A 24,996-nucleotide genomic window follows, 5' to 3' on the forward strand; every position below is an offset into this window, starting at 1 on the left:
AGCGGTTCCGGCTCGGCCCCTCCACAGGGTCACGTGCACGGCAGGCTCCGCCCATGTACTGCCCACTCTGTTCCTGAGATTCCTGAGGACTCAGCTACGGCCACTTCGGAGGACCCCGAGCCTCGGCGTTCGGTGGGTGAGTCTGGGTCCGTGTAATGGAGAGAGGGAGTGCGTGGCAGCGTGGGCTGGGGTCACCAGGAACTGTGGACGCAGGGCCAGCGCTAGGTCCCCGGGGGAGCCCTACTCCAGAGACCCTCCCATTGGAGTCCGGGCCGCTCTCAGCCTTACTCCAGGCTCTCTGACTGGCTTGTGTTCCCCACCAGGACCTCAGTCCCCGCCCCTCACCTCGGATCACTGAATCCCCTCGCTGGCCGCGGAGTGGGGGTGGGGAGGAGTGGATTTTGTCCAAAGTGTCACTTCAAGGGCTGGAGCGTATGGACCAGTAACGGGGAGTCAGCTATGGGATGGGACATGTGCGTGTGTGTGTGTGTGTGTGTGTGTGTGTGTGTGTGTGTGTGTGTGTGTACACACCCGGATCTTAGCGGATGCTACATACCTAGAATCAATTTAGGAGCCTTAGTTCGTCACAAACTAGAATCTTCAGGGCCCCCCCCCCCGGGTTATGAAGGCCACAAGCGGGTGCCGGGTAAATCTTGACTTCAAGGATGTGACATGCTCCCGCCCCCTTTCCTCCAACTGCAGTCCTCAGTGGTAGATGGAGCTCTTCCACCTAGGTGGCCCTCTGCGGTGGTGAGGTGTGACTCCTTGGGGCCCGTCTGGCCGCCCACCCACACACTCTGCTGGCCAGCGGAAGCCTGAGTCTATAGGACCTGCTTCTCTCTGGACTGGATAGTCAGGTTCCCTGGGGAGGGGGTAAAAGAAAGAAACACGGTTCTTCAGAGGTGAAAATTTAGTCTTTAGGCATCCCATGAAGAACTAGTTTGCCAGGTTTTGTTGGTAAGTTGATAATGGAGAGACACCAAAACTTATAGACAGTGGGGTTCAGGGGCTGTGGCCCAGAGAAGGGAAAAAGGGACCTTCCTGAATCCTTGGTCCAGGCCCATGTGCACATTTTTGCTGGCTTCCAGATCTTCATGGTTTGATAAACTTAGCCACCTGGCTGAGCCTGTCTCCCACAAAAGGCAGGTTCTGCTCCTAATGCTCTTGGAAAGATAATGCTACCTTCTCCCAAGCTCAGCCCCTGACCACTGCTCCGTGTCACCCATGCCCAGCTTTGTAAAAGGTCTGGGTCAGGCCAGATCCCCCCAGCCTGATCATGGCACCAGACACACACTGCTGCTCCAGGGCAGACCTGAGGAGGAGGCTACCCGTCCTGGCCTGGCTGCCCAACTACTCTCTGCGGTGGCTGAGAATGGACGTCATCGCTGGACTCTCCGTGGGTCTCACCGTCATCCCCCAGGCCCTGGCCTATGCAGAAGTGGCTGGACTCCCGCCCCAGGTGAAGTGGCTGACCTCTCTGCTAGCTGCCCCCTCCCCTTAGCCTGATCCCTCCCCATTCCTCAGTGTCTGTCCACAGGATGAACCACCAACCATGGAGTCCAACACTTCCATGTGTCCGACCCAGACGGTCCCTTTGTGTCTAATCTCTTAACCTGTGACTTATTTTTGGTGCCAAGCTGGTCCTAGATTTTTCCATCTAGGGATCGAATCATGCCTCTCGGTGGCCTTAAGAACAGCCAGTTACTTTTATTGGTGGTTTCTGCTTAGAGATCCTAGCACTTGAGAAGCTGAAGGGGGGGGGGGGGGATTGAGAGTTCAAGGCCAACCTATATCACAGGGTTACACAGTGAGACAACAGGCTTTAAAAGAAGATTAGAAACGTGGGGCTGGAGAGATGTCTCAGTAGTTAAGAGCTCTGACTGCTCTTCCAGAGGTCCTGAGTTCAATTCCCAGCAACCACATGGTGGCTCACAGACATCTGTGATGGGATCCGATGCCCACTTCTGGTGTGTCTGAAGAGAGCAACAATGTACTCACATACAATAAATAGTATCTTTTAAAAGATGGCTCCACAGTTAAGAGCATTTGCTGCTCTTGCAGAGGACCTGGGTTCAGTTCCTGGGACCCAGATGGGGCAGCTTCTAACAAGCAGTTGTAACTCCAGCTACAGAGGATCTAACGTGGACCTCTGAGATAGTGATCTCAGAGTGGCACGCATAGATAATTGCAGGCAGAGTACTCAAGCACATAAAATTTAAAAAATAAACACGTCTTCAGACTCACACATATAAACACCCAGACCTCCGAGCCTCCAGCAGACAGCCCCCAAGCCCTTCCTTCTGTAGTTAATGGAAGGAGAGAGGTGCATCTTCTGGTGTGTGCTGGGGTGCCCTAGTGCAAGGTTGACAACAGAGAGTGCATAGTGACCAGCCTGGGCCTCCTGGTGTTCACTGTAGTCTCTCCCCAACAGTACGGTCTCTACTCTGCCTTTATGGGGTGCTTCGTGTACTTCGTCCTGGGCACCTCCCGGGATGTGACTCTGGGCCCCACGGCTATCATGTCTCTCCTGGTATCCTACTACACCTTCCGTGAGCCTGCCTATGCCGTGCTGCTTGCCTTCCTGTCTGGGTGTATCCAGTTGGCCATGGGGCTCCTGCATTTGGGTAAGACCCTGTCTTCCTGCTGTGGATAGTGGCTTCAGGCTGCTTCTCCTGGGGTACCAGGTCCTCCCGGGGTGCTTTTCTGTGCATCTCTGTATAATGGGGTGGGACAGCCTCTATTGCTACTGTATTCTGGATAGAGGCCAAAACCATTGGAGCCCCAGAGCCTAGACCTTTCCTACCTTCCAAAAATACCTAGAATATGGTTGGAAAGAGGGTGTCTCAGTCAGGGTTTTACTGCTGTGAACAAACACCATGACCCAGGCAAGTCTTATACAGGGCATTTAATTGGGGCTGGCTTACAGGTTCAGAGGTTCAGTCCATTATCATCCAGGCAGGAGCATGGCAGCATCCAGACCGATGTGGAGCTGAGAGTTCCACCTCTTATTCAGAAGGCAGCTAGGAGAAGGCAAGCTTCCAGGCAGCTAGGATGAGGGTTTTAATGCCCAAGCCCACCTCCAAATAGCGCCACTCCCTGGGGTAGGCATACTCAAACCACCACAGACGGCTCACTGATAAGAGCATGCACCACGCAAGCAGAGGACCGGGGTTTGCTGCACCCGCAAGGGCAACTCAGAACCAACGGTGGCTCCAGTTTCACAGGAACTGGCATCCCCTCCTGGCCATACATGGTGCACATAAACTCACACAAGCACACACACACACACACACACACACACACACACACACACACACACCCATACACAACATAAGTTTTTGAAAGAAAATATCCCAAGTAGCATGTCAGACGTCAGTCCTTAGCTGCCATCTACGCCCAGCCCCTGGGCCACACGTACCCCTTCTCCTCCTGAAACTGAGAGGGTTAATGGTTTCGCTCCTTTCTCTCCCACAGGGTTCCTGCTGGACTTCATCTCCTGCCCTGTCATTAAAGGCTTCACATCCGCTGCCAGCATCACAATTGGCTTTGGACAGGTCAAGGTAGGCACAGTGTCCCCTAGACTCTGCTCCTGTGGCTGCTGCTGTCGTGCCTGGGAGTAAGACCAAGGCCAGTCGTGCTGCATGGCGCCTGCAGCCCTTCACTGTGGGGCAAGAAGCACATTCTTAAGTGCCTTAGGGTTTTACTGCTGTGAACAGACACCATGACCAAGACGAGTCTTATAAAGGACAGCATTTAATTGGGACCGGCTTACAGGTTCAGAGGTTCAGTTGATTAGGGTTTTACTGCTGTGAACAGACACCATGACCAAGACAAGTCTTATAAAGGACAGCATTTAACTGGGACCAGCTTACAGGTTCAGCGGTTCAGTCGATCATCATCAAGGTGGGAACAGGGCAGCATCCAGGCAGGCATGGTGCAGGCAGAGCTGAGAGTTCTACATCTTCACCTGAAGGCTGCTAATGGGAGACTGGCTTCCAGGCAGCTAGGATGAGGGTCTTAAAGCCCACACCCACAGTGACACACCCACTCCAACAAGGCCATACCTTCTAATAGTGCCACTCCCTGGGCCTAGCATATACAAACCACCACACCTTAAGGGAGTTGTTGAGTGAGGGTCTGGTTTCCCAGATGGTAGCCTGGGGCTGGTACCTTGGCTTTATTGTGCCCTGGTGCCTGGTGTTTTCTGTCCTATCTTTTACAACCAACTCATTAGGAGATTCAAGGTTGCCAGGCAACCGCCAGGCCCCAGCAGTAAGTCTCATCCCACATCCGACTTCCATGCATGGCTTTGCTACTCTCTACTAGGCTTTAAGTATGCCAGCCTCTTTTTAAAAAGTGGTTTGTAAGTCATCTACAAAAGTGCTAAAACTCAGTCTTCAGTTACGGAGGGTAGAAATGACTTTCACGGCTACCAGCCCACAAGGATGGGACTGTGGTCTAAAGGTCCCTGCAGCTAGCACGCTTGTGCAGAGTGAAGCCGAACTCTATCCTGCCCTTGGCAGCATGGGCCCCTCGTGGAACACTCAAGGCCACACCCTTGGCTCGTGACGCTGTGTCACCACCGCACAACGCCAGGAGGCCAGGGCTGCTCCACCTCTCTGTTCCGGCTGAGAATTGTAGGATAGGTATGTGTGTGTGCGGTGCTGGCTTTTTCTTTCTTTGTTTCTTTGTTTCTTTCTTTGTTTCTTTCTTTTTTCCCACCCTGATTTTGAGGCACCAGATCACACTTTCACGTGTCTTAACTCCCAACACATCCCAGACCCCTAGATGGCAAGCTTGTCATTGTGTCCTCTGAAACAAAACAAGCAAACAACTCTTAGCAAAGTGCGGGTGTGGGTGAGGAGGAGTCCCGTGCACTCCTGTGCTGGTGTCTTTTCTTTATTTGGGAAACGACCTAAGTCAGTTTTGGTTTTGTTTTTCTTTGGTTTTTGGTTTTTGGTTTTTTTTTTTTTTAAGCTTTATTTTTTTAGTGGATACAAGTACACTGTAACTGTCTTCAGACACACCAGAAGAGGGCATCGGATTCCATTATAGATGGTTGTGAGCCACCATGTGGTTGCTGGGAATTGAACTCAGGACCTCTGGAAGAACAGTCAGTGCTCTTAACTGCTGAGCCATCTCTCCAGCCCGCACTAATTCAGTTTTAGTACATAGGTAGAGTGTTTTTATTTTTCCCTTCCCTGTGAGCATTGAATGGTCGCTTGTGTGGCCATAATGCCAACAGGTGGATCCTTCTCTGTACCCCATTTTGCAATCCTAGCTGCCCACCTGGTTTTTAAAAAACGTGTTTAGGGGCTGGAGAGGTGGCTCAGCGGTTAAGAGCACCAACTGCCCTTCTGGAGGTCCTGAGTTCAAATCCCAGCAACCACATGGTGGCTCACAACCATCTGTAATGGGATCCGATGCCCTCTTCTGGTATGTCTGAAGACAGCGACAGTGTACTCATATAATAAATAAATCTTTAAAAAATATATTTTTTAATATATATTAAATATATATATGTATCCACTCTCCTGCCTTTGGGGCTTTTAGGAATCACCTGGTAGTCTCCTGGGAGCCCTAAGACAGCATGGCCCTGGGGATTGGGTGTCCAGTATGGGACTCCAGAGGCTCTGCTGATGGAAAGAGAGGGTTAGGGTTAGGGTTAAAGGCAGGGGAGGTGTGAGAGGAGCTGGCCTCTGGTGGGCGATCATCTGATGGTTCCTCTGTTTGAACAGAACCTGCTGGGATTACAGAACATCCCCCGGCAGTTCTTCCTCCAGGTGTACCACACCTTCCTCCACATCGGAGAGACCAGGTACCTGTTGGCTTTTCTCCTTCCTTCCAGACCCCCTTGCCACCCCCACCTTCATTCCCATCCAGGGGTGGCATTTGTTCTTTCTCACATGGGCCCCTGGGAGAAGAGCTGTCGGTCACCCTGCAGCAGGTTAGACGTGCAGATACCCAGGCCAGGCCAGACCCAGAGTTAGCAGCATTGGAGCAAGGACCTGGGCAGTGTGGACAGCCTACCTCCAGCCGGTTAGTCAAGAAAGGCCAGACTTCCAATGTGTCTTCCAAAGTGTCTAGCTTCCAATGTTCTCAGTAAGGGCGAGATCACAGACACAGCACCAGGAGCTGATGGAGGGTACAGAGGGAGTGGGCAGAGAGCCAGGGAACCCGCGGGGGTGGGGGGGCGCTTTCCTCCGGAGAGTTAAATACGGCATCAGTGCAGTGGAAGCCAGGATGAATGGCCTATTCCTTATGCCAGAAATTATTTGGGGAGCCACCCAAGCCCAGGGCAGTCTGCTGGGCTCCCCAAGGCCTAAAGCCAGTGGCAGGGTGCCTCCTGTCGCCCTGGTGGAGGCAGGGGAGTGAGACTGGCTATTCACACTCCTTATGGAGAGAGAGTGCAGTGAGCAGGGTGTCACTGACTATGTAATCCCAAGGCCTGCAGACCACTTGGGATCAGACCAAGCATCCAAAGGCCAGAGGACTCGTGACTGAAAAAAACAGGGCCAATAGTCCAGTTACCGTGGTGATGAGGGGCCTCTCACCTCCCAGCCCTCACAGGGGTGTGTCCTTCCCAGGCCAGAGTAGTTCTGAAATAGACTAGAGACACAGATTATTCCGAAGGTAGAAAATGGGGCAGGAGGGGTTGGGGATTTAGCTCAGTGGTAGAGCACTTGCCTAGCAAGCACAAGGCCCTGGTTTCGGTCCCCAGCTCAGAAAAAGAAAGTGGAGCAGGGAGAGAATCTTGTAGCAAAAGTTACCTCTGAGAGTTATACTTTTGTCTGTGAGTCTGTCGTTTGGGATGCTGAGGCAGGAGGATTACAAGTTCAAGGACTGCTTGAACTGTACAGGGAAACCCTGGCTCAATAAAAGGAAAGAGCAGCCATGAACTGAGTCCATGCTGACTGCCTGCCTCCTTACCCTCACCTGCCACTCCACTTCCTCCCCTTCTCCCACCCCCTTCCCTCTTGGTCCCCCACACCCCATCTCCTCTGTACCACACCCCGTCTGCAGGGTGGGCGATGCCATCCTGGGACTGGTCTGCATGGTGCTGCTGCTTGTGCTGAAGCTTATGCGTGAACACATTCCTCCTCCCCATCCTGAGATGCCCCTTGGCGTGAAGTTCAGCCGTGGGCTAGTGTGGACCGTCACAACAGGTGAGGGGACCTGCAGGCAGAGGAGCCGGTCCCACAGCGGCCAGTGCTGTGGGCGTAGGCATTTTCCACCCATGCTGAGCTGAAGACATAGGCCTCAGATAGTTTTCAGGCCTTGATGGTGACATTGCGGATCATAGTTGTCACTTAGTGGGGGACGGTGTTGCTGCCATCTGGTGGACAGAGACCAGAGGTGTGCCGTGCCTCTGCAGGGACTCACTAGCTCAGCATAGCAACAGAAGAAATCAAATTCCACGGAGACCAACCAACTCTAGCCTTTCTTTTGTTTCTTTTTATTTACAGGATGATCATTACTTTTAAAAGCATATTTTAGCTTTCATGTATATGAGTGTTTTTGCCTGCATGTGTGTCTGTGTACCATGCAGTGCCCACAGAGGCCAGAAGAGTGCATCATATCCCCCAGAACTGGAGCCATAGATAGCTGTGTAGTGGTCCCGTGGGTGCTGAGGATTGAATCTGGGTCCTCTGGGAGAGCAACCAGAGCTCTTAACCTTTAAGCCATCTCTCCAGGCCTCCTTTAAAATACTTTAATTTATTCTTTGACATTCTCATACATTTCTACAAAGTATCCTGATCGCATTCTCTCTCCATGACTGACTCCAGCACATCCCCTCCCATGTTCATGTATCATTTTAAGCAACTCACTGAGTCTAATTAGCACTGTATACATTCCACAGTGCTGTCTGGCTCTCTGCTGGAGCAGACTACGGAGAGGCCACCCTCCTTTCCCCAGCAGCTGTCAACTGCTAGGGATGGGGTCTCATGAGCCCTTCTCCATTCATGATTTAAACCAGTGGGTGCCGGTGGGGGAGGACAGTGGTGGTGTTCTATTTTTTTTTATTCATTTATTATATATAAGTACACTGTAGCTGTCTTCAGATACACCAGAAGAGGGCATCAGATTTCTTTACAGATAGTTGTGAGCCACCATGTGGTTGCTGGGTATTGAACTCAGGACCTCTGGAAGAGCAGTTGGGGCTCTTAACCACTGAGCCATCTCTCCAGCCCCGGTGGTGGTGTTCTTAGTTACACTTTTCCTCCAAGCTTTCCCTGTCCAAAAGCAAGTCACCGTTTTCTGACTCCTCTCTTCCCCTCTCTGACCCAGAAGTCCCGCCTACTCCTCTCCCAGTGGTTGGTTCCCTGAAATCTCTATTCATGAGGGGAACGTTCTGCCACAGCACACAACCTTTATTGTTTACAATAAGCCTTAAACAGCACAAGAGCTGGGCAGATACCTACCCTCTATGCTGTTAGAATCTACTTTCCTATCATTAACCCAAGTTATTACTTACTATGTTTCTTCTGGGTTGCTCTTAATGCCAATCAGGCAGCCCTCAAGGCCATGTGTTCTTGACTCCAACCCATGGCATCTTCCTCCTCTCCCTCCTCCTCCTCCTCTTCTTCCTCCTCTTTCTTCTCTCCTCTCTCGTGGTTCTCCTCAGACCCCGCCCCAAAGCCTGGGAACCCTAAACCCTACCTATGCCCTTCTGCCCTACTATTGGCCATCCACATCTTTATTCACCAGTCAGAAATAACTTGGGGGAAAGGTCACATAGAGTGACTTGGGTTCAGACTCTCTCCTCTCTGGAGCAACCAGGTCTTGAGGAACCAATATTAGCATTAGAATACCAACAGCATCAGGCCAACCCCTGATACATTTCCTCATTTTTGTCCAATTAAAAAGCCTCTTTCTCTTATAGTAACAAACAGTACACAATGGGAGCTAATTTGAAATGGTTTTGAAAATTATTAAGTACTAATTACATTTACAAGTCCAGTCTGCTTGTATTTTGTAACTTGGGATGAGGTATTTTACCGGCTATCCTATCTTGGTGAGTTAGAATTTTATATCTATTCAACCCCATCAGAGATTTGAGGAGGAATAAATATTATCTGGGTATACACGAAGCACAGGGACACAACTTCCAAAAATCATAGAGATGGCAGAGATAGCTTACCAACTGGGCAGTCTCTAATACTTCATATAATGTTGGAGCATCAGTCTTCAGCCTTCTGGCCCGGAACATCTGACAGACCTTAAGTGAAGCAGGAGTTCTAAAGGACTAGATTACCCAGTCTTGGCAGAGATTAGCCGTCATCTATCCTACATCCGTTTGTCCTATTTTGGACCGCATTTTGTCAGCAGATAAAGTTAGAGCATTTCATGCCCAGTGGCTAGCCACAACTGAAGCAACTCCATATGGAGGTTCTGAAACTCATCACCTTCCTTGAAGTGGAATTGGAGGGGACAGGGAACTGTCAGGAGCAGACATGTCTCGTGGTCAAAAGATCTTTTAATAATAAAATGATTTGGGGGCTGGAGAGACCGCTCAGCAGTTAAGAGCACTGACTGCTCTTCCAGAGGTTCTGAGTTCAATTCCCAGCAACCACATGGTGGCTTACAACCATCTGTAATGGAGATCTGATGCCCTCTTCTGGTGTGTCTGAAGACAGCTACAGTGTACTCATATACATGAAATAAATAAATAAATCTTTTTTAAAAAATGAAATGATTTTAAATGCCATATTCTGTGGATCTCTGACGCTTTTGAAGACCATCTGTCTATTTATAATATATCTGAACAAACTAACGTGGCCTGTCTCCAGCTACCCATTATCCGTGCAGCCCAGAACGTATGTTTCTGTGATAATCCTGACTCCTATCTAACATGCTGCCATGTTCCCACCTTAGTGGACTGAACCTCTGAACCCAGAAGCCAGTCCCAATTAAACAGTGTCCTTATAAGAGTTGCCTTGGTCATGGTGTCTGTACACAGCAGTAAAAACTCTAAGACACGGTTCTTTAGGGTTTGAGGATCCTGTGTCTCTTTTTCTCACATCTTCACGGTAACTTGACTTGGTTCTTTTCCCTGCCAAAGTTGATGTCCCTGTGACCGTACGTTTTCCCAGTGTGGACTGTAAATCCCATATAAAGACGATGGGAGTTGTTACCGTTTCTCCTTTAGACCTGCATCTGCTTTTAAGGAGCCCTACACATTAAGGAGAAAGTCACTGATACATGGCCGCTGTTTCTAGTCCTCTTCACGCTTGTGAGCCATTCTTGGCTTCTGTGTGGCGGTGTTTCCCTCTGCACAGAGGCTTCGCTGACACCGTCCTGTGGTGTGGGCTTACTGGTCAATTCTTTCTGCTTTTTATGTCTGAATTGGTTTTTATTTTTGCTTTATATTTCAAAGACAGTTTGCCGCATGTAGAATGGGTACAGAAGTCTACTTTTTTTTCCCCTCTCGATGCTTTAAAGGTTCTGTCTGCGGTCTTCTAGCCTTCTGCATCACTCCAACGGGAGTGTGTTCCTGTTCTTCTCTGTGCTTGACCCTTTTCTCCACTGCTTTTAAAATAGCCCCTCCCTGTAATTTAGCTCTCCGGGTGTAACTGCAGAACATTACACAGCACAGGCTGGTCTGGTATGTGCTGTGTAGTCTAAACTAGCCTCAAACTCACAATCCTCCTGCCTCCACATCCTCATTCCTCTCTGTCACCTCCACGATTGTGTGCGTCACAGGGCCACATGCTCATCCCCGCTCGTGGCCTCATTTATTCACGCCGAGTCTCCCAGTATGCAGTGGGGGGTTGTGGAAGGGTATTGTCCCTGGTATGACATGCAATGACTCTGACCCAGTTATCTTACTCTCATTAAGACGAGGTCTCAGGGCTGGAACGATGACTCAGTGGTGAAGGACCCTCGTTGCTCTTGCAGAGTTCCGTGTTTAATTACCAGCATCCACACAGTGGTTCAGAACTGTCTATATTTCCGGTTCTGGGGGAATCTTCTGACTTCAGGCTCTAGGTACCTACATGGTACGCACACAAACACACGCACGCACGCACATACGTGTGCACACAGGCAAAACGCTCCTATACATAAAATAAATTGAATACGTTTTCAAAAATCAAAACAACCACACCAATCTCTTCCCCTTCTGCCCTAGCTCGCAACGCCTTGGTGGTCTCCTTCGCGGCCCTGATTGCTTATGCCTTCGAGGTGACAGGATCCCATCCGTTCATTCTGACTGGAAAGATCGCCCAGGGGCTCCCTCCTGTGAGGATGCCGCCCTTCTCAGTGACCACAGACAATAAGACCATCTCTTTCTCTGAGATGGTGCAGGTGAGTGGATGCAGAGCCAGCAGCATGGCTGAGGCTGAGGTGACCCCTGGGCCCGGTCCTTGAGAAGGGGTGTCTCAGCAAAGTGGAGAAGAGACCAAATAGGACACAACCTCAGGATATCTCTTTGTCTTTCTGCCTCAAGCCCCTTCCTTCTTAAACACGTGGGGAAGGATGCATTAACCAGGTTCCTCTTAGCGCACCTCTCTCTCTCTCTCTCTCTCTCTCTCTCTCTCTCTCTCTCTCCCCATCTCTCTCGTGATGAGGTGGCACTTCCTCTCCAGTATAAATTCATTCACACTCCTGTAGCTGCCCACGTTTGCCTCCATTAGCCGCCAAGACAGCCCAACCTACTCTGGCAGGTCCCTGCTTGGCAGGAGACTTCCTGAGCACAGGGGGATTGCTCAGTGACCTTCTCCTCTTAGGACATGGGGGTCGGACTGGCTGTGGTGCCTCTGATGGGCCTCCTGGAGACCATTGCTGTGGCCAAATCCTTCGGTGAGAATCCTGTAACTCCTCTCCCACCCCTCCCGCCAAGCTCACTGCCTCCTGGTCTGTCTATTCCAATTTTTAAAATCAGAATTTAAATACAAGTAATGCATGCACGTGTTTTAAAATGAATAAAGGTAGAGGGCCAGCATAGCCCGGCCACTCTCAGAGTACAGTCTGCACAGGGACAACGCTCCTAGCTCACAGAGTCCAGACAGAGGACACTCCATGCCCTGTAAGCAGGACTTGGACTCTGAGGAGCCCTATCAGCCTGCCTTGTGTGGACGCGTGAGGCCCTGCCATGAAGCCCCCCTCACTGGCTTCTGCTCCTACCATGCGGTGCTGAGCATGGTGTCAGGTGAACTGGAACGAGATGTACGTTAAGGAACATCTTCCCCTGCACAGCCTCTTACAGCATGCACTGGCCGCCTCGTGGATCATAGAGATATGTCAAACCAGGAAGCAGTGGGCTGTGTTGTAATTGTGTTGTAATTGTTTTTAGTGTAATTTGTTGAATTGAAAAAAAAAATTTTTTTTTGATTCTTTTTTTTTTTTTCGGAGCTGGGGACCGAACCCAGGGCCTTGCGCTTCCTAGGCAAGCGCTCTACCACTGAGCTAAATCCCCAACCCCTGAAAAAAAATTTTTAAGATGTATTATATTTTTTAAGTGTGTGTGTGTGCGTGCATTATATTTTTTAAGTGTGTGTGTGTGCACACACGAGAGTCTACGTGAGTGTATGTGAGTGTGTACGTGTGTGTTTGTGCATGTGTGTGTGTTTGCTCATGTGCGTGTGTGCATATTTGTGTAGATGAGTGAGAGAGAGAGAGAGAGTGTGTGTGTGTGTGTGTGTGTGTGTGTGTGTGTGTGTGTGTACGTGAGTTCAGAGGCCAGAAGAAGGAATCAGATCCCACTGAACTAGAGGTGCTTTATTTATTTGTTAGTTTAATACCAGCCCAAACTTCATGGCCTTGACTGGCATGAAACTCAGCTTGACCTTGAACTCACAGAAATCTGCATATCTGCCTGGGATGTAAATGAGCCACCATATCCAGCTGAACAGTTCAAGTTTAATCAGGCTGGACTTTAAACTTCAACTTTAGTAGGTGGCTCACAGAATTCCTAAATAATTTAAGCCCTTGTTTTCTCCTGCTGGCTCAGGATGAACTGGGCCCTTGGTCTTGCCTTTCTAAGGAATGCTCTTGAATCCCTCACTTGACCCAAGTGCTTTTTCTTTTTTAAGATTTATTTATATATTATCTATAATGGATATATGCCTGAAGGCCAGAAGAGGGCACCAGATCCCATTACAGATGGTTGTGAGCCACCATGTGGCTGCCGGGACCTCTGGAAGAGCAGTCTAACCACTGAGTGCTCCTAACCACTGAGCCATCTCTCCAGCCCTTGACCCAGTTCTTACAGCTCCGTATTATCGGTGTCAGTGTTCTGAACTGTAAACACAGCAGGTCCTCTTTGCTATGGGTACAGGCTGATTCTGAGGCTAAAACCCAGATAAGAGGCTTGGGGTGGGGCTCGGTAGTGCGGCATTTGGCTAACGTATAAGGTCCAGGTTCCACCCCCAGCAACATACACCATCACCAGCGAAAATAAAATATGGTTTCAAAGTTCCACATGTCATGTTTCCTGCGTGGTCCTGGTTATACCTGGGATAAATTCCTTCTCCAACATTCCAGTACTTTGTCCCTTACCCAAGTCAGACTCTCAAACATCTATTTATTTGCTGGGCATGGATTCCTACCACTTTTACCCTGGTACTGAGAGGTAGAGGCAGACAGGTCTTTATGAGTTCAAGGCTAGCCTGAACACTTGCTGCCCCCAACCACTGAGCCACCCATCTCTTCTAGTTCCTGCTTTTGGGTGTGTAAGCATTTCTTAATGTAAACTTGTCCCTGCGGCTTGGGACCCGCACATAGCGTGTACATAGGTAACAGCGTCTCCACTGCCCTTTCTCTTTAGCCTCCCAGAATAATTACCGCATTGATGCCAACCAGGAGCTGCTGGCCATCGGTAAGACCCGTTCTGTTCCCAGTGCCTGTGTGTCTGTCTGATTGCATCGGGTATGATGTTTGTAGCGGGAGGAGCCTTTGAAATATCAGGTTGGACTTGTCCTCATGTGTCCATTCGGCTCCATGCAGCCCCTCCTCTGTGGTCTGTTCCTCTGCCTGCCAAGTACCTGCTTTGCCCTGCCTGAAAGCTTCAGCTGTTTGTGCCAGCACTGGCCGGGCATCTCCATTGACTTCAACAGACTTGTCTCCAGCCCAGGTTCACCAGGGGTCAATGTGACTCTGTGGTCTGTGTGATCCTGTGTAGCCCGTGGTCACTATTCAGTCTCTACCAAGCTGCCCTGGCCTTTACTCTCAAAGGCCTGGACTTGGCTCTGTGACTCAAGAGGGGCTGGTACTTAAGTAATTCCCAGTCTTACAGGGCTTTTTCTCATTTTTCTGTGTGTCTACCACACTTTCGAATGACCCTTGGTCAGCTCAGTCTGGCTGTGGATGTCGGGGCCAAAAGAAGGGAGATCTTACAGGAATTGAGGTTGCTGATATTTTTCTTTCTTTTTTTTTTTTAAAGATTTATTTATTTATTATTTATGAGTACACTGTTGCTGTCTGCAGACACACCAGAAGAGGGCATCGGATCCCATTACAGATGGTTGTGAACCACCATGTGGTTGCTGGGAATTGAACTCAGGAACCTCTGGAAGAGCAGTCAGTGCTCTTAACCACTGAGCCATCTCTCCAGCCCAATTTTTTTTTTTTTAAGAAAACAAGGTGTTTTTATTTTAATTCAGGAGGGCAGCCCAATATTTTTTATACTCAGTAATAAATGCTATATATTAGGGAATGCAAGATAGCCCGCCCACCCTGTCTGAGGAGCCGCTGGCCGCTATGGCTGCTGGGGACAGGGAGTCACTTTTCTCCAGTGGTGTAGCTGTACATGTTCCAAGTCTAAGCAAGTCACGTCACACCTGCCCTTTGGGATAGCGACTGGCTTCCTTACACTTAGTGCTAGGGAAGTTCCAAGAGTAGGACTTGAACCTGTGGTCGCCAGATTAAGTCACCGTAAAGGTTCCTGTGTGGGATGGATGTTGAGCAGGCAGAGCGTGGTGGGTGTAGGCCAAGATCTTAGTTCTTGGGTCCCAACAGGAAGTAGTAGTAATGTGATATAATATGATGTCACCCGGGAAAGCGCTTTGCTGCCTTTCAGTCCCTTACGGGACTCAGCATTCGCAGCAGCCACATCTCAGGTACCCTCTCAGCTACAACCCTCCCCGGAAGGTCCTCTCCATGGTTGCTGATAGTAGTGACTTTAAGGTGTCATGAGGCCTGAGCCAGATCTACTTTAAACCTAGACTAGATAGGACATGGTGATGTTGGCACTCAGGAAGCAGGGACAGAAAGCTGCAGGTTCAAGTCCTTCTTGGCTCATGGCCACCCCGGGGTACCTGAGACCTTGTCTCAGCAAAAGCTGGCCAGGGTGGTGGTGCACATCTTTAGTCCCAGCACTCAGGAGGCAGAGGCAGGCGGATTTCTGTGAGTTCAAGCCCCATCTGGTCCACAGAGCAAGTTCTAGGATGGCCAGCGCTATACAAAGAAACCCCGTCTCCAGGAACAACAACAAAAGCAAACTCTTTGAATTAAGAGTTAGAAAGATAGACTCCAAGGCAGGGAATGTGATAGATTTGGTTCCTGTCCCTGGATGAGCACCAGGTGAGGGGTCCCAGGTCCTCTCTGTCTTTCCCCTGTGTGGTTCTGCATTTGAGTCCCCTCCTGTCAGCCCAGTGTCCCTGCCTCTCCTGGTTAACTCTTCTCTCTCCAGGCCTCACCAATGTGCTGGGCTCCCTAGTCTCGTCTTACCCGGTCACTGGCAGCTTTGGGCGGTGAGTAGCCATGTTCTTCTTCTCCATACATTTAGGGTTAGCAGGGTCCAGAGACCCTTTTCCCCCTGCCATGCCCTTAGTCATACTTGACACTTACCTCCTTTAGTCCGACAGGCATTCTAAAGACCTCTGGGAAGCTGTGACTTGTCCCCAGCAAGGCAGGTCACATCTACCCCACAGGATAGCTCCTGGCATCTCTGCCCAGCATTTAGTGATACAACTTCCTGGTTGATTCCAAAAGAAATAGTGGGGAGGGCTTGGCACGGTGCCACAGATCTTTATTTCCAGCACTTGGGAGGCAGAGGCAAGTGGATCTGTGTACATGAGGTCAAGGCCAGTCTGGTGTACAGAGTGAGTTCCAGGGGAGATGTTGGAGAGAGAGAGAGAAAAGAGAGAGAGAGGAGGAGGAGGAAGAGGGGAGAGAGGGAGGAGGAGGAAGAAGAGGAGGAAGAGGGGAGAGAGAGGGAGAGAGGAGAGAGGGGGAAAGGAAGAAGAAGGGGAGAGAGAGGGAGAGATAGAGAGGGAGAGGGGGAGAGAGAGAGAGAGAGAGAGAGAGAGAGAGAGAGAGAGAGAGGGAGAGAGAGAGAGGAGAGAGGGGAAAGGAAGATGTATCCATATCTGTGTCTGTCCTGATGCATTGTTCGGAGGCAAGTTTTCCTGGGTTCAGAGCTGGGGGAGCTCTGAGGCTGAAAGAGGGGCTACATGCATTACTGAGCAGAAACTGGGGATGTGGGGAGTCAGAAGAGGGGAGATCTTAAAATAGTTGAGGTTCTTGATCAGTGGCTTCCATACTTAGTAATAAACGGTTTATATTAAGGAAAGAAGACAGCCCACCCATCCCTAGCTGAAGAGCTATTGGCTGCTGATGGCTGCCGGTGCTGAGGGGGTGAGGGAGTCGTCTTCTTTAGTGGTGTGGCCAGTGGGCAATTGCCATAATAGAGCCATACCCGGGCTCATGCAAGAATCCCTACCTAAGTAAACTAAGTGGGCATGTAAAACAGAGTCCCTAAGAAGAGGAAGGGACTTGAGAGAGGAATGGGGGCTGGTGGCAATGCTAACTCACTTCATTCTGCTAAGGGGGCTGAACCACCTGCTGTCACCTCCACTTCAGGTCTCCCTGGAAGGTCAGCCCTCCAGTGAGGCCAGACAGCTCTCCTCTCAGCCATGGGAGATTGATGGGTTTCCTCCTGTTGCCTTCCAGGACAGCAGTGAATGCCCAGACGGGGGTGTGTACCCCGGCAGGAGGCCTGGTGACTGGTGAGCACCACCCCTTCTTTACCTTGGGTGGAAAAGGTGGAGGGGAGGAGCCCACGGTTCTCTACCAAGTCTGTGTAGTGGATAACCAGGCTCCTCCGTACCTCCACTGAGCCTGTATCCTTCTGTGGGTGCTGGCCGGGTGGGTGCCTGTCCCCAGTTGACCCGCCACCCCCACAGGTGTCCTGGTGCTGCTGTCTCTGGACTACCTGACCTTACTGTTCTACTATATCCCCAAGTCTGCACTGGCTGCCGTCATCATCATGGCTGTGGCCCCGCTCTTTGATGTCAAGATCTTCAGGAGGCTCTGGCTTGTTCAGAGTATGTACCGCAAAGCAGGCAGCTCTGGGGTGACATCTGGGAATGCCTAGGCCTTTGTTATCCCTCCTGGCCTGTGGGCTGGAGCTGTGGCACTCTGGTAAACTTAGGAGAAGATACACTGGAGGTGGCTGCTTAGCGAGCGAAGCTGGACTTCGGTCCACACAGAGCTGGGCAGAGCTCTGTAGCTTTGGAGTGGAGAGCAGAGTTTCCCCACTCGGTGTCCTCATCCTCTCCTCCCCCCACCTTTCTCTTCCTGAGGGGGTGGTGACAGAAAGGCCTCACACAATAGTCTCTCAGTCTCCCCCATCTCCCGCCCTGAGAGCCCCTCATCCACTGGTTTCTTTAACAAATCAGAGGTTAACTTTTCCTTCTTCCTCGTTGTCCAGTTGTCGGGTGTGTGTCCCAGTTTTCTGTGTACCAGGTTTCATCTTTAGGACAGCCTTGAGATATATCAGTGTAGATGTGTGGAACTGATGTTCTCCAAGGAAACTAGGACTCCAGAAAGGGCATGGCCTGTCTAGGTTGCCACATCAGAGGTACAACCTCAGACTGAGTCCAAGTACTTTGTGCCCAGGGCAATAAATCCTCCTGGTCTCCTGGAGTCACAAGACACACCACACACACACCATGCTACATATACACAGAAACACTCACATACCACACCGTAGACACACACCCATACACACCACACACACACATTCACCACACACACACACCATGCCACACACACACACACACACACACTCTCTCTCTCTCTCTCTCTCTCTCTCTCTCCTCTCTCTCTCACATACCACACAAACACATAATGCACACAGAGACACACAGACACACACACACACACACACACACCTTTCTCTCTGTCCCTTTTCCCTGGATCCTCTGATGAGCCCCCACCCCCACTCCCACCCCCACCCCAACACCTACCTGCTCAGAGGCCAGAGGGCTGGGATGGGCCAGGCAGGTCCTACCCTGGTAGACAGAGACCCCATTCTTTACCTCTGCCCTCTGTCTAGAGGACAGCTGCAACCCACACCTTCTATTCATGTGACCTGATCTTCCTCTAGGCAGCTATAGGGCTCTGACTACCTCCATGAACCCCAGGAGAGGCTAAGGTTGGTCACTGGGCTGTGGGGGTCAGTGAACAGGGATGGGGTGAGGGTTGCCTCTGAATCAATACTCCTCCTAGGGCTGGACCTGTTACCACTCTGCGTGACATTCCTGCTGTCCTTCTGGGAGATCCAATACGGCATCCTGGCAGGGACCCTGGTGTCTTTGCTCATTCTCCTGCACTCTGTAGCTAGACCCAAGACCCAGGTAGGCTCATAGTAGGGAGAGCGGGAGTGGGAATCCCCAGGCCCCAACAGTCTCCTTGCTTGCTTTCCTAGGTGCTCCTGAGGGAGAGCATTTTCTAGCTCTCCTGAGTGTGGGGTGTTGGGGGCTCTCCTGCCAGCTCGCACTCCTACTGTACCCCACTTGATAGACTTGAGTCAGGGGTTCCTCCTGGTGCAATGAGGGAAGCTTGGAAGACAGTCCTGTCCTGTCTGCTTCTAACGTTCACCCCCCCACCCCAATCCAGGTGTCAGAGGGACAGATTCTTGTTCTCCAGCCGGCCAGCGGCCTGCACTTCCCTGCAGTTGATGCCCTCCGAGAGGCAATGACGAAGAGGGCCCTGGAAGGTATGTGAGCCCATCAAGATGAGCAGCACTCACTTCCTGCCGTCCCCTACACCACAGTCTCAACACCCTCAGGCCCGGCCCCTGTGGTCAGGGAGACACTCACCTGTTTTCACGGTTGAGACGTCATCGAGTAGTGTCTGCTGCAGATAGGACAGCCCTCACTGGGCAGTAGCCCTGTGGCTTCCCTACAGCCTGTCAGGAAGGGCCGTGTTTGCTTCTGTTCCTCTGTCTGGGGAACTGACATCCAAGGGAACGTACAAAGGAAGTTGCTCTCTCCACAAATCCATTCTTTTCACCTTGGTTCCACTGCTGGGCGACAGCCCTGGGGAATGGTCTCATGGCGGATGTTTTTCCACTGTCGGGCTGCAGAGCCATAGGCTCTGTGGCAGACTCATGGCCTGTCTCCCCAGCATCCCCACCACGTTCCGCGGTTCTGGAGTGCACGCATGTCAGCAATATAGACTACACCGTGATTTTGGGACTCGGTGAGCTCCTGGAGGACTTCCAGAAGAAAGGTGTCACCCTGGCCTTTGTTGGCCTACAGGTAGGAAGGCCAAGCCACCATATGAGGAGGGTCCACAGCCTCCCCATGGCCCTAGGTTAATGTGATACGTGTGGAAAGATACAATTGCACCTGCCTATGGTCCCAGTATGTAGGAGTGTCTTAGGGTTTTACTGCTGTAAACAGACACCATGACCAAGGTAAGTCTTATAAGGACGACATTTAATTGGGGCTGGCTTACAGGTTCAGAGATTCAGTCCATTATCATCAAGGTGGGAGCATGGCAGCATCCAGGCAGGCATGGTGCAGGAGGAGCTGAGAATTCCACATCTTCATCTAAAGGCTGCTTGCAAAACACTAGCTTCCAGGCAGCTAGGATGAGGGTCTTAAAGCCCACACCCACAGTGACACACCCACTCCAACAGGGCTACACCTAATAGTGCCACTCCCTGAGCCAAGCATATACAAACCATCTCAAGAGGCTGAGGCAGGAGTACTGACATGAGTTCGAGTCCAGCTTGGGCCATGTATCAGGTGTGAGGCTCGCCAGAGCTACAGAGTTAAGACTCTGTCAAAAAAGTCAAAACAAGGGCTGGAGAGATGGCTCACAGGTTAAGAGCACTGACTGCTCTTCCAGAGGTCCTGAGTTCAAATCCCAGCAACCACATGGTGGCTCACAACCATCTGTAATGGGATCTGATGCCCTCCTCTGGTGTGTCTGAAGAGAGAGTGACAGTGTACTCATATTAATAAAATAAATAAATCTAAAAAAAATTTTAAAAAGTCAAAACAAAACACAAAAACTAAAACTAATTTAAATTCCTCAGTGATACCTCTGAGCCATAACATCATTATACACACATCTGATGACATCATTATACACCCATCTGATGACATCATCATACACACCCCATCTGAAATGACAGCATTATTAGTACCTCATGTCAGGTGACATCATTGTAAGCAGCCCTGTCAGATGACGTCATTGTAAGCACCCGCACCAGGGCTCTCTGCTGGCTGTGGTTCTAACCTGGCAGGCTACCAACCATCTAAATTCATCTTCTGCAGTCGGTGCCGACCCACATATGCTGTCTATGTGCTCAGTGTTGGGAACGTCAGGCCAGGGCTCTGGTCCAGGACCATGCTCATGGCCACTGTGCTGCGCCTGCGTGCAGAGCTCTCGTCCTCGTGGGTGTTAGAGATTATTGGAGGCAACGTGGAAGGAAGAGGCCTACCTCTGCAGACGCAGGGTGCCCTTTAATCAGAACCGTGGAGGGCAGGGGTATTCAAGGGAGTGGAGCCTGTGCCCAGGATGATCTGGCTTTATAGGGAGGACAGGGGAGCTTCAGAAGAGGAAACTTATCTACGGGTGTGCTCTGTGTAGTTTCAAGAAGGAAGGATATCAGCAGATGTTGCCGTTCCTACACTGGCTTTCTGGTCAGACGGTTTCTTCTCACCACGCCTAGTCCGGGGCTGAGATTTGCTGTTTTAAGTCATTAACCTTTATGGTCACTGGAGACTGTTCATTTGTAAGCTCTTCTGGCAGTGCTCGCCCATCTCCCTCCTCCCGCTTCTCTCTTCCCTCCTCCTCCCTCCGTCCATTCAAACTGAAGCAGACTGTGACAGTTTATTTATGCCTGGCTCGTGGAGTGGCACGGTTAGGAGGTGTGGCCTTGTTGGAGTAGGCGTGTCACTGTGGGCGTGGGCTATAAGACCCTCACCCTAGCTGCATGGAAGCCGGTCTTCTGCTTGGATGCTGCCACGATGCCTTGATGATAATGGACTGAATCTCTGAACCTGTAAGCCAGCCCCAGTTAAATGTTGTCCTTACAAGAGTTGTCTTGGCCATGGTGTCTGTTCACAGCAGTGAAACCCTAACCAAGACACAGACTCTCCCTGGATCACTCAGGGTATCCAGATGAACCACCCACCACACAGAACAGAGCAGAGGTACCCTGACCTGTATCAAACTGTGTGTGCGTCCTAGGTGCCCGTGCTCCGCACACTCTTGGCTGCTGACCTCAAGGGTTTCCAGTACTTCACCACTCTGGAGGAGGCAGGTGAGTGTCTGGAATATTCTTCAGCAAACTGTGATGGATGTGGAACAGGACGAGTCAAGAAAACTCCGAGCTGGGCAGGGGCCTGGCCTCAGACAGGCCCACCCTTACTGCCTGGGTACCAGACCCTGGGTGCCGGTCATTCCTTGAGTTTAGGATCCAGCCTTGGGTAGTATTTTCAGTACTTGATAAGATCCTGTGTGTTTTGCAGAGAAATCCCTGCAGCAGGAACCAGGGACTCAGCCTTACAGCATCCGTGAAGACACTGCCCCAGAGCACAGGAGCTCCCTACTGAAGTCTCCCTCGGGCCCCTGAACGGCAGCTGGTATAGGAAGGGTCTCTGGAAGGTTCTGTAGCTGTGACTTGGTGTCACCTGATAGACTCACCAACCTGGCGGGACTGAAATGGCTCTAGGGAAGAGCAGGGAGCCATGTGTGATTCCGGGGTGTCCCCTAGGTGTGAGTATTTGAGGGGTGGGGTGGCTAGACAGTCTTCCAGAGAGAAAGAGAGAGAGACCAAGAAAGGTGGGGAATCATGTCTTTTGGCCTGGGCTGGCAGGGTAAGCTGGCATTTTCCAGATCTCAAGTCCTTCTTTGGAATCAGACCCTACCAGAGAAGAGTCAGAGAGACCGGGCATCTCAGAGATGTGTCTGACCATGGCGTGAAGACGAACCTGAGCTGAAGAGGCCACCACAGTGTGCCACACAAGGTCAATTCTGTTTAAAATCACGTGTTTTGAAATGGAAGTCCCTCTGGTGTTTTTGTAAAGCAATACGAACACTAATGCTTGGTTTTTTAAAAAAAAAAAAAAAATCCAAGAACTCATTTGCCCTGTTCACTGTCCTCTTCATCTGAGGTCCCCTGCCCAGGACAGGTCCGTGTATCTGTCAGTGTGCACACACAGTCTTATGTGAAGAACCGAATCACTTGTTTTTTTTTTTGTTTTGTTTTTTTTTTTTTTTTTTGGTTTTTTGTTTTGTTTTGTTTCCGGAGCTGAGGACCGAACCCAGGGCCTTGCACTTGCTAGGAAAGCACCCTACCACTGAGCTAAATCCCCAATCCCCGAATCACTGTTTTAAGGTGCTTTGTAAATTGTCTTCATGCCGTCATTAATTGTGAATAATTTATTGCGATGATCAATGGCATTGAATTCTATATTATTTTATTTATTCCGTGCGTCCCTGTGTGGCTTTGTGTGTGTGTGTGTGTGTGTGTGTGTGTGTGTGTGTGGTGTGTGTGTGGTGTGTGCATATGTGCAGAAGCAAGAAGAGGGCATTGAGTATTCCACCAAAACTCTCCGCCTTGCTCCCTTGAGACAGAAGCCCCCTTTTGACTGTGGATGGAAGCTGGTTGACAACAAGCCCCCTATCCTCCTGTGTCTGCCCTGTCCCCCAGCACTGGGATTAGAGGCTCACCAGCAACCCCATCAATACCGTACATGGGCGTTGGGGGTTTGCTAGTAAGTGCTGTGTCATGGAACCCTATGCCTACTACTAGTGTGTTCCGTGGTGTGGAGCCTTGTTCCTGTTGCCGCCGTGTGGTGTCACAGTGGGTAGAGCTGTGTCCCTATGGCTAGTTGGGTGACTTGATTCCCGGGGAGACTTGAAGAGGCAACTGTCCAATCTGGATATGGAACTGGGGTCAGATAAAAGTACAGATACCACCGTCCAGCTTGGTGAACGAATGAGCATTGTACTCTTTCTTCTAAGAGCATGGGGGGTTCCCCTAGGGAGCAGAGGGAACTGTGAGTCGGGGGGAGTGTATGGACACGGCCATGCCAAGGATTCCAGTGCCTGGGCCCTGTGGGCGTGAGCTCAGAGGATGGCAAAGTCCCGTTGGGAGTCTGGTGCGTGTGACTGACAGTGTGTACAGAAACTAGCAAGGGCAGCTTCTTCAGGTTTATAGCCTGAGCCTGCTCAGCCACAGTCCCCGCCTATGTAGCTGCCCCTCCCCTTTGATGAGGTTGAGATTCTGGGTTGCGGAGGTCAGAGGCGTGGCTGTGCTCCTGTCCTTGCTGCCCCTAGTCAGGGTTCCTGGATGGAAGCCACACAGGATGAGTCATGTGACTTACATGACTCATCCCCACCTCAGCTCAGGGAAGTTGGGAACCGGGAGCTCACAGTACAGCCTGCAGACAGCACAAAGGTCAGACTGGGTCCTTGCTTGGCAGCTTGGCTGCTGTCCCTTCCGGGCTGTTTAGCTTGTTGCCTCAGGCTCAGCTGTCCTATTACACAGGCTTAGGGAGGGAGGGAGGGGCCTAGTGAATCTGGTTCCTTAAGCTACTGAGCTTTTTGCTTCCTGAGCATCAGAAACTTCCCTATGGGCTGGAGAGACTGCTAAGTGGTTAAGACCATTGGCTGCTCTTCCCAAGGTCCTGAGTTCAAATCCCAGCAACCACATGGTGGCTCACAACCATCTGTAATGGGATCTGATGACCTCTTCTGGTGAGTCTGGAGACAGTGACAGTGTACTCGTATATAATAAATAAATAAATCTCTAAGGGGGTGGGGCAGAAGGTTCCCTGTAGGGTGGAATGAATGCTTCACCTTCTCTTTTTTTTTTTTTTTTTTTTTTTGGTTCTTTTTTTCGGAGCTGGGGACCGAACCCAGGGCCTTGTGCTTCCTAGGTAAGCGCTCTACCACTGAGCTAAATCCCCAGCCCCTGCTTCACCTTCTCTTAAAACATGCCTCGGGGTTTCCCTTCATGATGGAGGTTTTATCTCAGAGGAAATGGTCTCACAGCCCTCCCTCCTATGTGAATGTCCTGGAGCTATGGTTTCCTATTGCTAGTCTGTGGTATAGTGGGGGCCATGTCTCTATCCCTGGTGTGTGGTGTGGTAAGTCGTTGGTGTGTGTCTCAGTCAGGGTTTCTATTTCTGCACAAAAATAACCAAGAAGCAAGTTGGGGAGGAAAGGGTTTATTCAGCTCACACTTCCACATCGCTGTTCATCACCAAAGGAAGTCAGGCCTGGAAGTCAAGCAGGTCAGGAAGCAGGAGCTGATGCAGAGGCCATGGAGGGATGTTTCTTACTGGCTTGCTTCCCCTGACTTGCTCAGCCTGCTCTCTTATAGAACCCAAGACCACTAGCCCAGGGACGGCACCACCCACAATGGGCTGGGCCCTCCCTGCTTGATCACTAATTGAGAAAATGCATTACAGCTTTGACCCCAATTATTCTGAGCTTGTAACCCCCTGCACCTGTGGGTATCTCCCTGGGAAACAGTCTTTGTAGACAGTTAGTGAAATCTGGGAGTACGTGTGATACTACCTCAGGACAGTCCCCGAATCTAACACGCTGTCCTCCCAAGCAGAGGAAACCGAGGGCTCCAAGTCCAGCTGGCAGCGCCTGAGTAACACGCATGAAGCCCTGGGTTTGAACTCAACCACCATCTAAATTGATATCTAAGTTACTTTACAGTAGCTGAGGCGAGACACCATAACCAAAGCAACTTTAAAAAAAAAAAAAAAAGCATTTTTAAAAAGAGGGGAGGGG

General features: G+C 50.7%; 1 protein-coding gene and 1 long non-coding RNA gene across 8 annotated transcripts; one reads left to right on the top strand and one right to left on the bottom strand.

Moving 5' to 3' along the window:
- Positions 1 to 9: 9 nt before the first annotated feature.
- On the top strand, positions 10 to 22,671 carry Slc26a11 (solute carrier family 26 member 11). 7 transcript variants are annotated; one of them, NM_001398807.1, is given in 17 exon segments: positions 10 to 136; positions 1,233 to 1,459; positions 2,432 to 2,624; positions 3,475 to 3,560; positions 5,739 to 5,818; positions 7,024 to 7,166; positions 11,132 to 11,307; positions 11,730 to 11,802; positions 13,769 to 13,819; positions 15,632 to 15,692; positions 16,894 to 16,949; positions 17,127 to 17,267; positions 18,454 to 18,581; positions 18,844 to 18,943; positions 19,354 to 19,487; positions 21,433 to 21,505; positions 21,714 to 22,299. In NM_001398807.1, coding segments are annotated over 16 exon segments (1,782 nt in total). In that variant the 5' UTR covers positions 10 to 136; positions 1,233 to 1,276; the 3' UTR covers positions 21,818 to 22,299.
- LOC148003208 (uncharacterized) lies at positions 21,954 to 24,996 on the bottom strand. Its single transcript, XR_015632327.1, has 2 exons — positions 24,173 to 24,996; positions 21,954 to 24,048 (listed from the first exon to the last, which is right to left on the bottom strand). It is a non-coding gene; the product is annotated as an uncharacterized LOC148003208 (long non-coding RNA).

This window comes from Rattus norvegicus, chromosome 10 (assembly GCF_021556685.1).
Source record: "Rattus norvegicus strain SHRSP/BbbUtx chromosome 10, alternate assembly SHRSP_T2T, whole genome shotgun sequence".
NCBI lineage: Eukaryota > Metazoa > Chordata > Mammalia > Rodentia > Muridae > Rattus > Rattus norvegicus.